Genomic DNA, 15,422 nt, shown 5'->3' with positions numbered 1-15,422 from the left:
CTGATTTGTATATCTCACTGTTACCACCCTACATATTTTGGATCATTGACCATTTTGCATTTTCTGGAGACTGTGGGCTACCTTCTTTCTTTCTTTTAACCTTTTATTGAATTAATACACTACAAAACACACAACTTACATCATCAAAAGCCTAACAAACAAACGAAAAAAAACCCTCCTACAAAGCTAAACCCTCCCCCTTTTGGAGTCAGAGACTCCAGCTTCGTTTGACTCTCTACCTTCTCCTGCCTTCAACACACACCCTACCCCACCCATGAAATTAAAAATCATTAGCTGGATCCAGAATAGCCCTTAATAGAATTTCATATGCAGAAATTCTACAAAATGCTGAGCTGTTCTGCTTTTGCTGCCTGTGAAAAATTTATTCCAAGGCAGAAATGATCCAGAAATGATTACTCATTATGCTTTCATTTGGATAGATTCTTTCTTTCTTTTTGTTCCCTTACATGTGCTGAGATGCATTTGGGAAGAGATGAGAATACTGGGGGGCTGAATCTTCAGGACCGTGAGGAGCTGCATGGCTTAGAACCATCAAGACTGGCCGATGAGGATACATCTTCTTTGAGATTCTGAAGAAGCTAATACTGTCATTGGTGATCAAGTCAGTCAGATAATCCTGAAAGAAGGAGGAGGAGAATTAGGAGAGTTAGCAAAACAGCATCAAATGCTACCCAGAAGCTTAGTGGGGAACTGATGGATGGATGGAGGTACACAAAAACACACAAGCAGATGAATGAATAGGGAACAAGACTGACATTTTAATGCTTGCAAATGTAGAAGACTGATTTGTCTTTAAATGTATTTTCTTGCACCATTTCACAGGGGTGCAAGATTGCAATCAGGGATTTGTTTTATCCTCTAGAACACATTCATTAAGTGGAAATTACGATAGCATGTTCCTTCCCCATCCCTTTGTTCCGAGTTTCCCACCCTGTCTTGTCTGCTACAGAGCAAACTAGGAAATCTGAGTATGGAAACAGGGGGCAGAGGGAGGTAAATGATACAGAATAGAAATCAACGAGAAAAGCTGCAACTAGTGCATAAGGAGGTCGAAAGCGTCACCTAGGAGGAGATGAAGACATTGAGACATGGGGTCCATCTGTAAAATTGAAAATGATAATGGGCAACTGTTTATTTTAGAGGCCCAAATTGAGATAGTTCCCAACCATTCTTTAAAAAAGTATCCCATTTCTGTTACTCATTGAATCATTACTCTCATTACTCATTGAAATATGATCTGCTACCATTACTCACAATCTCTGTGTTGAAAGTAACTTGCACATTCTTTGTTGCACTGTTTGTTACCTGTTTTGTTAATTACTGGTTTTTTTGGGGGGGAGGGGGGAATGAGAATTAATAAGAGAATGGTACAAAGCTTGAAATTTCTCCAGGAAACTTCTAGAGTGATCAAATGATGATGAAATAATAAAAATAATGATGATGACAATGACTATAACAACAATGACAATGATGATGATGATGCCTAATAGAAACTGCAAATGAATATGAACAGGAATGTCAACTGCATTTTGATTACATATCATTTGACATGCAGGCATCTGAGAGGACAAAAAAAGGCTGTGTGTCATTAATTCAAAATAATGCCAATGGGTTGCTAATTGAATCAGTAGTTAAGATATTTTTTGGAAACATAAATGCAAACATTAGTATCAGACTGAAGGATCATTAAGATAACCTCTCAGAATTGATGTTACTGCTGTTGGAAGAGGAAATTACAGTTAACGAAAAGGTATATTAGGCAAAGAGGGGAAGAGTTCCACGTGTTGACATTACTTCAGCACTTGAAGCAAGATGCAAACTGTGATATTCATATTATTCTACATTGTAATTTAACAAAACATAACGTTAATAATTGAGAATGCCATAATTCAGTACTGGAGTGTATTTGCTGCATGCAAAGGTTCAATCCTGTTCCAGGTTCAATCCCTGGCAATTCAAAATATGTCTGGAAAAGGTCTGTCTGATCTCTTGGACAGCCCCTGCCAGTAAATGCAGACTATATTACAACACCAAAGCATTTGTTTACTAATTAATCAAGACATTGTTGTGCTAGTCAACAATAAAACTTTCTAACGAGTTTATTCAGACCAGGGAGAAGTGAAACTAATATGGAGGATATATCAGGTATCTCCTACCAACTCTCCTCAAGCTGAAGAAGCTACTTGGATGAGTAGTGAAACATGAAAGAACAAGAAAGAAGTCCAGTTGCCATGACTCAACTTCCAGATAATTGTACTGGTTATTTCTCAATGGTACAAAAAGGATAACAAAATGGTCATCCCAATTCCAAGGGAGGGTGTGGCAGAACAGTCTCATTCTCTAACATATACCATGGTGGAGAAGCATAAAATAGGTACTTTGCAATGTGTAGAGAAACAGTCTTCGTGGGATCTTGTAGGGCAGTGGTCCCCAACCTTGGGCCTCCAGATGTTCTTGGACTTCGACTCCCAGAAATCCTGGCCAGCAGACGTGGTGCTAAAGGCTTCTGGGAGTTGTAGTCCAAGGACATCTGGAGGCCCAAGGTTGGGGAACACTGTTGTAGGGTCTTTCACCAGGATCAACCACCTTCAGGAGCAGAGAGTAGTTTGAGTACTTCCTACCATATAACCAAGAGAACCACTGGAACTGAGACTGCTTCTGTTTGCAGTGCCTTGTGGTGGGTTCCATTTCTTGGTCAATCCAGAGTGTGAAAGAGGATCCAGGACCTACATATGAAACCTATGAAAACTCAGGACTGAAGAGCCATTTGATTCTTCTTTTTTAATTACATCCCTTGTCACTCTATTATAATAATTTTAGAACTGAGGAGATGGAAGGGAACCTACAGGTCATCGAGTCCAGCATCTTTCAAGGAGGCACAGTGAGGATTCGAACTTCCAACCTTTGGCTCCTTAGTCAGAGACCTAAACTCGTGAGCTATATGTATTTTAAAAGGTTTAGTAATTTTTAAAAAGTCATCATATCCTCTTCAGTGTTCTTTAAATTCACCCAGAATACATTTTAATATTGCTTGTTCAATGTTGAGTTTACTAACAGCATGTTCATCCTCGGGTATATAGATTAAAAATGGTATAGTGGTGCCTCGCAAGATGAATTTAATTCGTTCTGCGGTTAATGTTGTCTTGTGAAAAATTTGTCTTGTGAAACACGTTTTCCCATAGGGATGCATTGAAATCTAATTAATGCATTCCTATAGGCAAAAAAAGTCAGAACAAAGTCAAATTTGGTTTATAAAAGGTTTACTAAGTGCTCTTTAAAGCCATACATATTGTGCAGATGATTTTAAAAAATTTCAATCAAAAAACTTTAACTTTTTAAACATCATAGAAAAACATTTAAACATCAGCAAACATGAGGCAGGAACAAAAAACAGAAAACATTCATCTTGCGAAGCACGGCCACAGGAACATTTGTCTTGCGAGTCATCAACTCCATTGACAAAACCATTTGTCTTGCGAGTTTTTTGTCCTGCGAGACATTAGTCTTGCGAGGCACCACTGCAGTCTAATCTCTTTTGCTATATTCTTTGCCACTTTTTATGAAAATGGATGGTAAAGGTCATTCTTTCATTCATCTATTATTTCCACTTCTATACAGCCTCATCAGTATTATCACTCCCTGGGCAGTTCACAACGTACAACAAAATCTTACAATAAAACTTAATGTAATCAATACAATAAAAATACAACATGTACAATAACTGTGTAAAAACAATGATCCTACTCTTAAATAGAACTCCAGAAATTAAAACCCACTTGAGCATCTCAGGTCAATATTCATTAGTAGAAAGCAGTTTTACATAATTCTGTTTAAATTAGCTTCCTAAAAACTGAGAGGGATGCCATCTGGCAAACCTCTGTAGGAGTCTTGTTCAAGAGGGAAGGGCCACAACCAAGAAATCTCAGTTCCTAGTTTTGGCTTTTTTGGCCTCCTTGGGTGTCAGGAGTGAGTGGGTCTTGATGGATACAGACTATGTAATTAAATATCAGATAACATTGTAATTAAGAGAAACATACAGCATGAGCCCCTGAATTTCCTTTCATAACACTGAAACCAAATGTTAATTCCATTTCTGTATTAAGGACAGATTTAAGAGTTTCACAAAATCACCATACCACAACCATGGAAACAGTTATCTTGCAATAAAGAGAATTAATCACATGTATGCAGCAGATCAAGGTATCTCTGTGTTAATTAAAGTACAGAACTGCAGTCAACGGAATGTGAGTCAAGCTACAAACCAATCTATTTCCCAGCTGGTAGGCCATACTGCGGTGTTTACCGTCCCAGGAACTGCCTGCTGTTGCTAAATAAATTTTTAAATTATATATCCTTCTAGGAGTGAAAACGATAATGTACAGTCAAAAGGATCAGGTTTATAGACTGATGTTTATACTATCCTCAGTGGCTTTCAAATATGAAACAAATACTTTTAATAGGACAGACCTCATAAAACAATTGCTTTGTTCTCATGATTGTGGCCATGGGAGGGAGGGAATTAAAATAAATCAATAGGACCTACCCTAGAGTAGTCAAATCCATGCTTTTCCTTCACTCCATTCCTGCAGAGTGTGTAGTTGTAAAATCGAGAGTTCTTTAGTAATCCAACCCATTCCTTCCAGCCAGGAGGCACATAGGAACCATTATATTCATTTAGATATTTCCCAAAGAAAGCTGGAAACAGGAAGAGGAGAAATTGTAAGGAGATAGCAATGTATGAATTTCTCTGAGACAATCATAGTATTGAGGTCTTCATCTCTTACATAAAGTGTTTGTACAAAATATTTTTGCAATACAACCTTTGCGCATGAAACAGAACTCAAAATTATCTCAGCGCATTAGGCAATATAATGAATGCATACAGATCTTGCACAGAACATTTGTAACAAGGCTAGTAAATAGCCAATGACCAGTCACTAGCAACGATGACTAAAGATAACATTCAAACTTTCAGAAAGAAAAATGACTAAAGATAACATTCAGACTTTCAGAAAGAAAAGCTCTCAGTATCAGGTTTGTAGAAAGTGTGAGCCTCTGAACATTAGGCTGCAACACATCTCCCTCTAGCCAGCACAGGCAAATGTGGGGGAAACTCCAGTAACATCTGGTGGGAAGCACATGCTATCCATTCCTGCTCTACCAAAAAAGAAAAAAGAAAAAAAGCCCTTCTCTCTAGCTCTGCATGCCCAGTCTTCATAAAGCCATACTTTATGTCTTGTAGCATAAAGAGGAAAAAAACAAAAACAAAATGAAACATTTCAAAGCAAAGCAGTGCATCTAACCTAATAAAATATATACAGTACACTGAAAGATAAGCCAAGATTTGAGGTTTTATAAAGTTAGGTGTAGCCCGAAAAACCCACAACACAACCATTAGATGTAGTAAGTTTATGTAGCTACATAGCAGCTGATTTCCAAATTCATTTACAACAAGAGGGTATATGCTTGCAACTTTCAGATCTGTCATTCTGACAATCACATTGCCTTCATCTATAACGAGGTCATCTGCCTCTGTCAGGCCAAAATAATATCTCCGTAAAAAGCCTGAAATTATAAAAAGAATCTGTTTACACATTTACATTTTTTCTCTCTCTCTCCTTCCAATAATTGAAACACTTTCTCAGATTGCTCTGCTTTCTCAGCCACTTTTAGTATTTAGCAGTATAAATACGATTCCCAATAATGTGTGGGTGATTGAACAGGAGAGTAGATTTCTTCTCCTGGCCTTGAGTCTAGGGATAATGGAATGAGATATTGATTCTTGTCCACAATAATGTGCACAGCCAACTAATGTGTGTGTGTGTGTGTGTGTGTGTGTGTGTGTGTGTGTGTGTGTGTGCGCGTGAGTGCGTGTGTGCGTGCGTGCGCGCGCGCGCGCGCGCGCACCACACTGTTATATTATATACAAACACAGCTGAATCTGGCACTGTTCTGACATCTTTTCCATGGAAAGCCAGAGCCTAGTTTCCCAGTCAGTACCTGTCAAGGCCAAAAGCTGGAGTAGCTATTGGGCATGGGAGATAGCATGCTTCTGCCAAAGGACAAAACAAAGAGATTTCTCAAAAACAATTTAGCCCAAGTCTTTGTGACATTCTCTGGTCTTTTTTTTTAAACCATGACACTCACTCTGCTTTCTGACTTTCTTCTCCATTTTTCTTTCAATATAAAAATATTCTATAGTTCTTTGGCTCCTTTGTCCTATCATTCTGTTCAACATCTTTCATCTTTGGTCACTTGAAAGACTAACTGCAGGAAATAATAACAGCATTGCACAAAGACAAATATGCCAGGCTCCTTTAGTTCATTTCAAACTGATGGCTGCTGCCCATCACTATAGCTTGGGTCTCTGAGAAGGCTCACTGCTTTCTAAGCATCTCCAAAGTTCAATATACGAGTGAAAAGCTCCACGCCATGCCTTTATTCCCCAGACAGTTTGATGAGAGGGAGTAAGGATGTGGCACTGGAATTGCACTAGGTGCTCAGGGTGCTCAGCAAGCCTTGAAAATAGGGTGATCACATTCAAATTACACAGCCCCCAAGAGATAATGTATTCCCATGAAAGGGGGCACAATACACAGACATACATAAACTTTGCAGATGCCAATTCACAGGTGTACAGTGCAAATTAAGAAATGATTATAACTCAAAAAGAAATAAACAATGCTGTACTGGGGCTGTTTGCCTCATGTGCCTGATGAAATCTACTGTCCAGAGGCTAACTGCTGATGGACAGCTTTGAGACCCCTCTTCTTTCTTAGTTTTAAAATGTATGAAGTGAGCAACTTTTCAAGCACACTTTTGTGAAGCACAACACAACGGGTGAAATCCTGTTGCATAGTTGTACATGTGCAATAGGAATGACAGTAGCAGAAGCAAACTGTTCCTGATTAAAGGCTTCCTTTTGCAATTTCACACTTGCACACAACAGGACAAAGTCACATGCACCGAAATCACCAAAGGGAGAGTTTAATCAGTAGCAACCTGCCACTACTGATGACATAATTCGTGTTGTGCAGACAGAACCCAAGGGCACTTACTCTGAAGTGCAACATGATGGTTCTTTTAACACCTCAACATATATACAATCTCAATTGACTTAAGACTAACCTCAAATCCATGAGTCGCTGGTACTGCAAATTAAGTTTGCAGACTTGCCTTGGCTTGCACCTTTTGGGATGTGTCTTCTCATTTGTTATGCTTGATGAATTGGTGCTATTATTCTACAGTATTTATGATTTATCAGCTTCCTTTAACTTTACAATAAGATAATTCTTTTTAAAAATCTCCACTTTGAAACGTCTATCTTGCATAAATAAAAAAACTGTAGTGTATTACCTCAGATGAACAATCTTTACATTATGTTTTGCTCCCTTTTGCACAACTTTACAGTGCCTTACTCAGTCATGAGGATTATTTTTTATTGCTTTGACAACAGAAAATTGACAAGGTTGCTTAATTCTTCACGTCATAGGCCGAGTTGTGTAAAAAGTACCTCCAAGCACAGAATCATTTTTGTTCATTTACTAATAAACTTGGAAGAAGCACTAGTAAAAACATGGATTATAAGTAAATAGACAAAGGAAACAGTATAATTTTAATGAACATAATTAAGAAAAACCTCCCACTCATTGAGAGTCTGACTGGTTCTAACCACAAACATTCCAGTTTCCCAGAAGCTGCTTTCAGACACCAGGAACTGGGAGTTTCTACTGTGACATTTTAAAGTAGCTTCTTTCTGCAGAAAGTTTGGCAAGAAAAAAAATGTCTTTACAAATCCTGTTTGACGTTCCCCTCTCAGAAATGGTATAACTCAGATTTGAAAACAGTGCTGTTCCCAATTTTCTTCAGTTTATCCTTGTTTCTGTAAATGCATGTTGAAGATATTTACTGATTATGGCCATTGTGAAATCAAAATATGGAATAGGTTTTCCTTTGGTTTCAGACAGTGGAAGTCAGGGGTAGTCTGAAGCAAGGGGCACATGGAGAATCCAGTTGGAAAGATCAAGGTAGTAAGAAATGCAACTGGGAAGTGTTTGGATATATTCATTCAGTTAAGTAATTCCTGCTGAGAAATTAAAAGGTCCGGAGCCATCAATGGGCAAATAAGGTACACAGAGCCAATGACACAATTTCAATAAACCAGGCCGCTTCACATAACCTTTTGTGTCCAGACCAGAGCTGGCAACATATGAAGTTCATTGAGTCTAGCCAGAGTGTTGTCCTTCTGGTTAGATTTTAATAACTTGCTGGGTGGCTACAATTCTCCCTAAATAAACAGTACTTACAAGGTTACCCAGCTTTGCCCTCAAGGCGGACGTGGGGGTGTGGATATGGTGTTACCTACCCTTCATTTAACATCAGTAGACACAGGGACATGAAGTTTTTCATTCTTACTATGAAATTCTGCTCCTGTCTACTTAGACGAACCTATCCAATTAAAAAAAAGTTTGCTCCCAAGTTAAGTATAGGATTATAGAATTATTAAGCTTTTGGAGTTAATTATGATGGGCTTCTTTTATAGATGTTTCACTCAAAAAATGGAGATGGGCTGAGAGTCTTAAGACAAAATCTGGAAGCTGAAGTAGTACAGAAGATTGCATTCAATTTGGTGGGCCCAAAGATACAAATTCAAGTTTGCCACTACTGGGTGGCTGCCACAGGGCCTTTAGTATGATTTCTAAAGTTTTAAAAAGTCTATGGCCAACAGTAGGCTAGTGATTAATTTTCACATTTCAAAATTCATTTCGGAAACAGTCTCTATAACAACACACCCAAGGAGATTCCAAGACAGCTATGATCGCCTGTGTCAAGTCGCTCCAGTGGTTTTCATTTCCACAAAAAAACAGGGTTTTCACAAAGCTAATGGGCCTTAATAGCTCTTTTAAGATGCAAGTCATCCCAAAAATCTTTCTATTTCATAGAAATGCCCTGAGCACAGAAGTAACAGGTCATAAGTGATGATGTTACACATAATTTGCTTTGAAATAATAAGGACATAAAAGTGTTGTTTCTGCAAAACAATATAAAAATAATCCCAAACCTCTTGCAATTAGTACTCCTACAGGGGCAAAAAAGGTTCAGCAGGCCATTTTGAGAGTAAATTTTATGTTATTTTTTTAGCCATTTCCTAGTCCCCCCCCACACCACCACCAATTTCAAAGAGCACGTTTTGCATATAGATGGCAGAACAACAACAGAACTTGAAATATGACACATACATGGTAGTACCAAAACATGTCCTAAATTCCTTATATTTTCTTTGGAGAATCTACATCACCCTCCCAGAAAAGCATTGACTCAATAATCTGATAAGTCTTTTTGATTTCTTTTCCTTTCTTTCTTTCTTTTCTTCAGCAATGTGGCTTCTCTAAGATCAAAATCGAACATGTATTGTTGAAGCCTTTGACCAATGTGCAAAATACTTTGCTTTACTGTTTTGAAGGCTTCAAGATAAGAATCCTCCCCTTTTTAACAAATACCAAACAAACCACAACTTCTTCCCAGACGTGATAAATCAATACAAGAAAACATTATTTTTTAAATGCTATGCTGGCTCCTCTTTGGAACAATACATTTAACAGTGAGAGGGTGTGGAATGAAACCAGAGGGCCTTTTAGACAATTTAAAAATACACAGAGCAGGGATAAATTCAGAAAAAAAAAGCAAAGAGAAATGGAAAAATACAAACATATAATGCTCTGTGGTACAACACAAGGGAAGATTAAATGTTTGCATTGATTCTTCAGCTTCATTTTAAAGCTATGAATACATCCAGGCTGGAAAGAAGGGAGGAAAATCTCATTGTCTTTTCTTCTTTAGTATTTATATAGGGCTGCAAGCATGCTTGGTACTGTACAGAGCAAAAGACCTTTGCCTTGAAGAGCTGACAAACTGTATTTTCATAGTGTGAGCTGGGGATTGAGGAGAGGAAGAAGCAAAGTTATGAATGAGAGTAATCTTACACATCAAGTATTCCCAAGAGAAGCTCAGTTAAGGCACATACTGCAAACTGTATTGCAGAAATGAAGACGTGAATTGGGTCAGCGCAGGTATAAAGGTACTCATAGTAATCACAACAACAATATGATTCCAACATTATGGTAAGAGTTCAGAGCAGAGTAGGCAAAGCACATCCCACCAGATGCTGACAGAATGTAATTGGTGGCGTTTCTTGTCACTGGTTATTCTGACAAGGCCTAATAGGAGTTTCTAGTTGTGGCTGAGATCGAAATCCTAGTCTCAACTAAAGTCACTGCATTGGCAGGATTTACATAAATGTTGACTTGCCATTCAGTTACTTATTGGCATTCCAATGGTGGAAATCTTGTTGCTCACCTTTTACTGGTGATGATATCACCAGCAAGGGATGATTTTTGATAATGAAAATACCACCACCACCACCACCACCACCACCACTACTATTACTACTTATATTATTAGTAAGGTAAAGGTAAAAGTACAGGTTCCCCTTGACAAATTTTGTCCAGTCGTGTTCGACTCTGGGGGGCAGTGCTCATCCCCGTTTCCAAGCCATAGAGCCAGTGTTTTGTCTGAAGACAATCTTCCGTGGTCACACGGCCAGTGCGACTTAGACACGGAACGCTGTTACCTTCCCACCGAGGTGGTCCCTATTTATCTACTTGCATTTGCATGCTTTCGAACCACTAGGTAGGCGGGAGCTGGGACAAGCGACGGGCGCTCACTCCGTCGCGTGAATTCGATCTTACGACTGCTTGGTCTTCTGATCCTGCAGCACAGGCTTCTGCGTAGTATTATTATTAGTAGTATATGTATTCCACTTTTGGTCAAAATCCCACCAGTGCTATGCACAGCAAAGCTAAAACAAAACAATGGAATTATAAAAATCAGGTGGGGGGGAGAGACAAAAAATAATTAAAACAATGGCACACTAAAATAATTTTAAACGCTTCAATTTGAGAGTGGCATAGGACAAAACTCTAAACTGTGCATTTAAAGGGAAAAATGCAAGTCGAGAATTCACAAAGAGAAAGAAAGGAGGGGGGAAAGGAAAGAAGGGAGAGAAAGAGAGAGCCCTCCTGGCCAAAATCCTCTTGCATAACTAAGCAAACAGTAAAACTTTGGGGAAATTGCCACAAGTTAACAAATCTCTGTAGACCCTACCAGTGGCACTCTGAGTCATACAGTATCCAAATGGTCACGTCTACAGTGATTTCTTAACTTGGGGCAATTCACATCCAACAGTGATGCCACTGTTGATGCTAACCAGTGTCTCTAATAAGAAGACTTGGGCCATTGTGTGGGTAATAAAACAATATTAATTCTGAGACAGTAAAGGAGGCAGGAAGTACAAGAACAACAACGAAGACTGAACTATACCAACAATAATGCTAGTTCCATGTTTTATAAGCACTCACAGGCAACGAAGTGATATAAATGAGGCTTCTTCAGCCCCTTTTAGCACAGCTCTGAGGTTATCTGAGCTAGAAAGTGCCTCCCAGTATAGCAGCTCTTCTAGACTATTTAGGTACCATTCAGCGTCATCATATAGTAAATTCACTATAGAATAAAACATCATTTTAAAAATTTGTTGTAGAGCTCAGCCCTTCTCTTTAACTCTGATCTAATGCATGCCTCCAGCATAAACTGAGAAGTCCCAGAAGGCAATGAGCTGTTTTTTGCGGTTAGGAGTCAGCACACAGAACTATGACTCAGAGGCCACAGTCCCTATTCCTGGTTCTGCAACCCTAGATAATGCACTTCCGTTGTTTGCCCTTCTGTCTGTTTGACTTTGGGCAATTTCCTTCCCTGCACAATCACTGACTTACTTGCAAAAGGTTACAACACACTTATGATTGTTCCTGTATTATCTATTCTTGATTAAGCACAGCAACAATTGTTGATGAACTTAAAAGGGAGGGTTCTCTGGAGAGTATTTTACAATTGATTTTAAAATTGATTTTACTCTAAGCCATGCATTACTGTACAACAGCGATATGTTTTGTGTGTTTCTCTGTGTGGGCACATGCACTCCCGAATGTAGGTATGAATCAGCATATTTAAGTTTTTGAAATACTATGTCCAGAATACCACATCTAAAGTGTACACCACATAGAAGATTCTGGGATTTGTAATTGTTATTTTTAAAATAAAGATGGCAGTTTATATTATGCATGTAGGTTCCCCATGCAATCAGAAATCCTATTTTTTTCAGGAGCTTCAGTGCACTCAAGAAATCTCCACATACAACAAAGACTGTCTATTTCAGCCTGCTTCTCTGATGGAGGCAGCAGGACTACCCTGTTCCATTTCCTCACATGTTCATGGATTGCCAGAAAGAAGAACAAGCAAGTTTTACATTAAATCAATTTGGAACTCTTTCTAGAAGCAAAAATGACCAAGGTGGGGCTGTTGTTGGACCTTGCACACAGCATGAGAAGACAGGACTCACTGGAAACTACAACAATGGTAGGAAATGCTGAAAGCAACAGGAAAAGAGGAAATCTTAATATGAGATGGAGTGAAGACACAGAGGAAGCCACACACTGTGTTTGTAAGAGCTGACCAGAGCTGTAGATTATAGGCCATTTTAGAGGTTACTCAGTCATACGATTGCCATGGGTTAGAAGCAACTTGACAGCACAAAAAGACCAAAACAAACAAATAACCCCCCCCAATACCCTGAACTGGGCTTTAGCTTACACAATCACTGGTTGTGACTACAAACTATCAATTGTCATCTTAAGCAGACAGTGACCATGGAACAGTTTTATACTAGTTTTCTGCTGATTCAGGGTCTGGGCAAGCCAATTGTCCAGATCCAGCACTGTGAGTAAAAGTTGATTTTGAACACAGCATTGAAAATGTTTTTTGCACTTTGCTATTTAACCACTCTATTTTTCCTATCTTCTAATTACTGGGACATCGTCTTCCTGAAACAGCCAACTGTATGATCCCAACAAACTTCCTGAAATAGTCAAATGTGTGGTCCAGACAATCCAGGAATCACGCAATACATGAAACAATATCACAAAGCTTTACGTATAACCATATCTTGCTAAGAGATTGCATTACTGAGGGCAAATGAAGGCAACTGAGAAGGAAGGTCACATGGCAATTGCAACCAACTTGGGTCATGTCATCTTGCTACTATGTACCTAGTAAAATTTAGGTGATGTATTCAGATACGGTAGTTAGTGAAGGGATGCACTCTTCAATGCTGCAGAAAATCTTATCAGAAACAATTTCCTTTCTTATCAGCTCTACTGGCAATTGGTTTTCCTCCTCAAATAGAAGATTCTAAGCTTAAGAATACAGTAATGGCATTCCCACTACAGCTGTGTCTGGTATAAAATGCAACTTTTAAATTTGCTAATCTATTTATTTATATATTCTATTTATATCCCGCCTATCCAGTCGTTGCGACCACTCTAATCTATATATGGCTGATCATTCTTGCCCCTTGAAAAAGCTTACAAAATACTCAGCTCAAATAAGAACTGACTGGAAAGTCTAAAAATACTTTTTTCAGCCTGATTTCCGGAGTACTATTGCTCTTTTCCCATAAAGGTCAAACAACAGAATCCTGGTGCCCATGTTCTATGCTATGCCGGGTAGGTGGGGCTCGTCAGCCATGGAAGGCAGCCCATCTAGGAGAAGGAAAACTCCAATCTCAAACCTCCACTGCCTTGTGGCTATATCCACTCATGGAAAAGGCTTCAGGAGTTAACCTCGAGGCAAAATCCGGAGCTGGAGTCCCGAAGGCAGCATGTGTCGTTCTGCCAACTCCTGTGACATTGCTGGAACCAGTTGTATTGGCTCTTGCCTTTCCATTGGACCATTTCAGCAATGTGGAGAGGGGGGATCTGCTGCTTGGGTAACAGCCTATCCTCCATATTACCTTACCTGGGCTTCATGCTCTGGAGAGGACACTCCTCGATTCAGAGCATGTTACCGTAGTCTCTCGAGACTGAAGGATGCCTATGATGTTCCGGAGTAATAGGATAAAAGGTTATGGAAACCAGGCATTCCCACTCCCCCATTTTTATTGCTGCCTGTGGTTCAATTCCTTCCCCCCATTCCTCAGACTTCCTTTAATTACAAAAATTTAAAAAAAACTTCTCCCTCTACACAGCAAGGTTGATGAAACCAAACCACTACTTTCACTGTTTTTGCTGCTGTAAGTGGTTCAATCACTCTTCTGTCCACCACTCACCACTGGTCCCATAGACTTTAAAAAGTCAGACTCTCCCTCAGTAGCCACCCTCCAAATGTCATTGGACTGCAACGGCCATCAGAAATATCCAGCACTACCAACAGTAAGGAATGCTGGGAGTTGCAATCCAATAACATCTGAGAGGATGTACTTCACCCTACAGACAGAAAGGTGAGAGAAATCACACACTTCTCACTCACATTTATTTTCCCTAACCATATTCTTTGTTTTAAATGTTCTTTCAGGAAAGGAGATGCACCCAGCTATGAAAAAACTGGAATGTTCCCTTCTTTAGTGTTTATACAAAGACTCTTTAGCAAAAGCAGGGTGGGGTTTTTTTCTGACATCATGAAATCCCCTTTGCAAGAAGCCTTTGTTTTCTCATTCTTCTCACTAAAGAGCATCACTGGCCACTCTTCTATGCAGCAATGATTCAGCTAGCAAGTGGCTAAGCTTCCGCAGACTAATCCTTCATCTAACTTGACATGTTTACATACATTGCCTTCCTGCCCAACTTCCCACAGCATGCAATACAAGCAAAGATATGAAACTCCCTTTAAGGGCGGGGTTCTTTGGCATACTAGAACAACTCCTAATTGTCAGTATGGTGCAAGATACAAGACCAAAACTTTAATATTTTGTTTACAGTATTGGCATTTTCTAGGCAATAGTCAAATTCATGCTGAAAGGGTCCAATGAAAACTTTGTATGGTCTCCAAGGGTTCAGCAACAGGGAGCAAGTTCAGCAGCTACTGTGTTTCCCCAAAAATAAGACAGGGTGTTATATTAATTTTTGCTCCAACCCCCCCCCCCCCACATAAGGGCTTATTTTCAGGGGATGTTTTATTTTACAGTCATGTCATCTTATTCTGGTTGCTGCACAATGCTGCAAATTGGTGGAGGGCGGGGTTTCACTTAACTGGGGCTTATTTTTGGGATGGGCTTATATTACGAGCATCCTGAAAAATCATACTAGGGCTTATTTTCAGTTTAGGTCTTATTTTCGGGAAGCTGGTGTATGAAGGCAAGAGGAGAAGGGCACGACAGAGGATGTGACAGTGTCATCGAACCTACCAACATGAATTTCACCCAACTCCGGCAGGCAGTGGAAGACAGGAGGGTCTGGCGTGCTCTGGTCCATGGGGTTGTGAAGAGTCGGACACGACTTAATGACTAAACAACAAAA

At 39.4% G+C, this 15,422-nt stretch overlaps 1 protein-coding gene across 9 annotated transcripts in view; it reads right to left on the bottom strand.

Annotated features, from left to right (window-relative positions):
- SULF2 (sulfatase 2) overlaps positions 1-15,422 on the bottom strand; it is a 336,643-nt gene that overhangs the window by 68,019 nt on the left and 253,202 nt on the right. For all 9 annotated transcript variants that reach the window (XM_078392669.1, XM_020779453.3, XM_078392670.1 and 6 more), the window contains 2 exons: positions 4,565-4,716; positions 468-637 (listed from right to left, as the gene is read on the bottom strand). In XM_078392669.1, the coding sequence (XP_078248795.1) occupies positions 468-637; positions 4,565-4,716 (322 nt within the window). The remainder of the gene's footprint in view (positions 1-467; positions 638-4,564; positions 4,717-15,422) is intronic.

This window comes from Pogona vitticeps, chromosome 4, assembly GCF_051106095.1.
Source record: "Pogona vitticeps strain Pit_001003342236 chromosome 4, PviZW2.1, whole genome shotgun sequence".
Taxonomy (NCBI): Eukaryota; Metazoa; Chordata; class Lepidosauria; order Squamata; family Agamidae; genus Pogona; species Pogona vitticeps.
The sequence above is the reverse complement of the archived record's forward strand: the minus strand, read 5'-3'. Positions and strand labels throughout refer to the sequence as shown.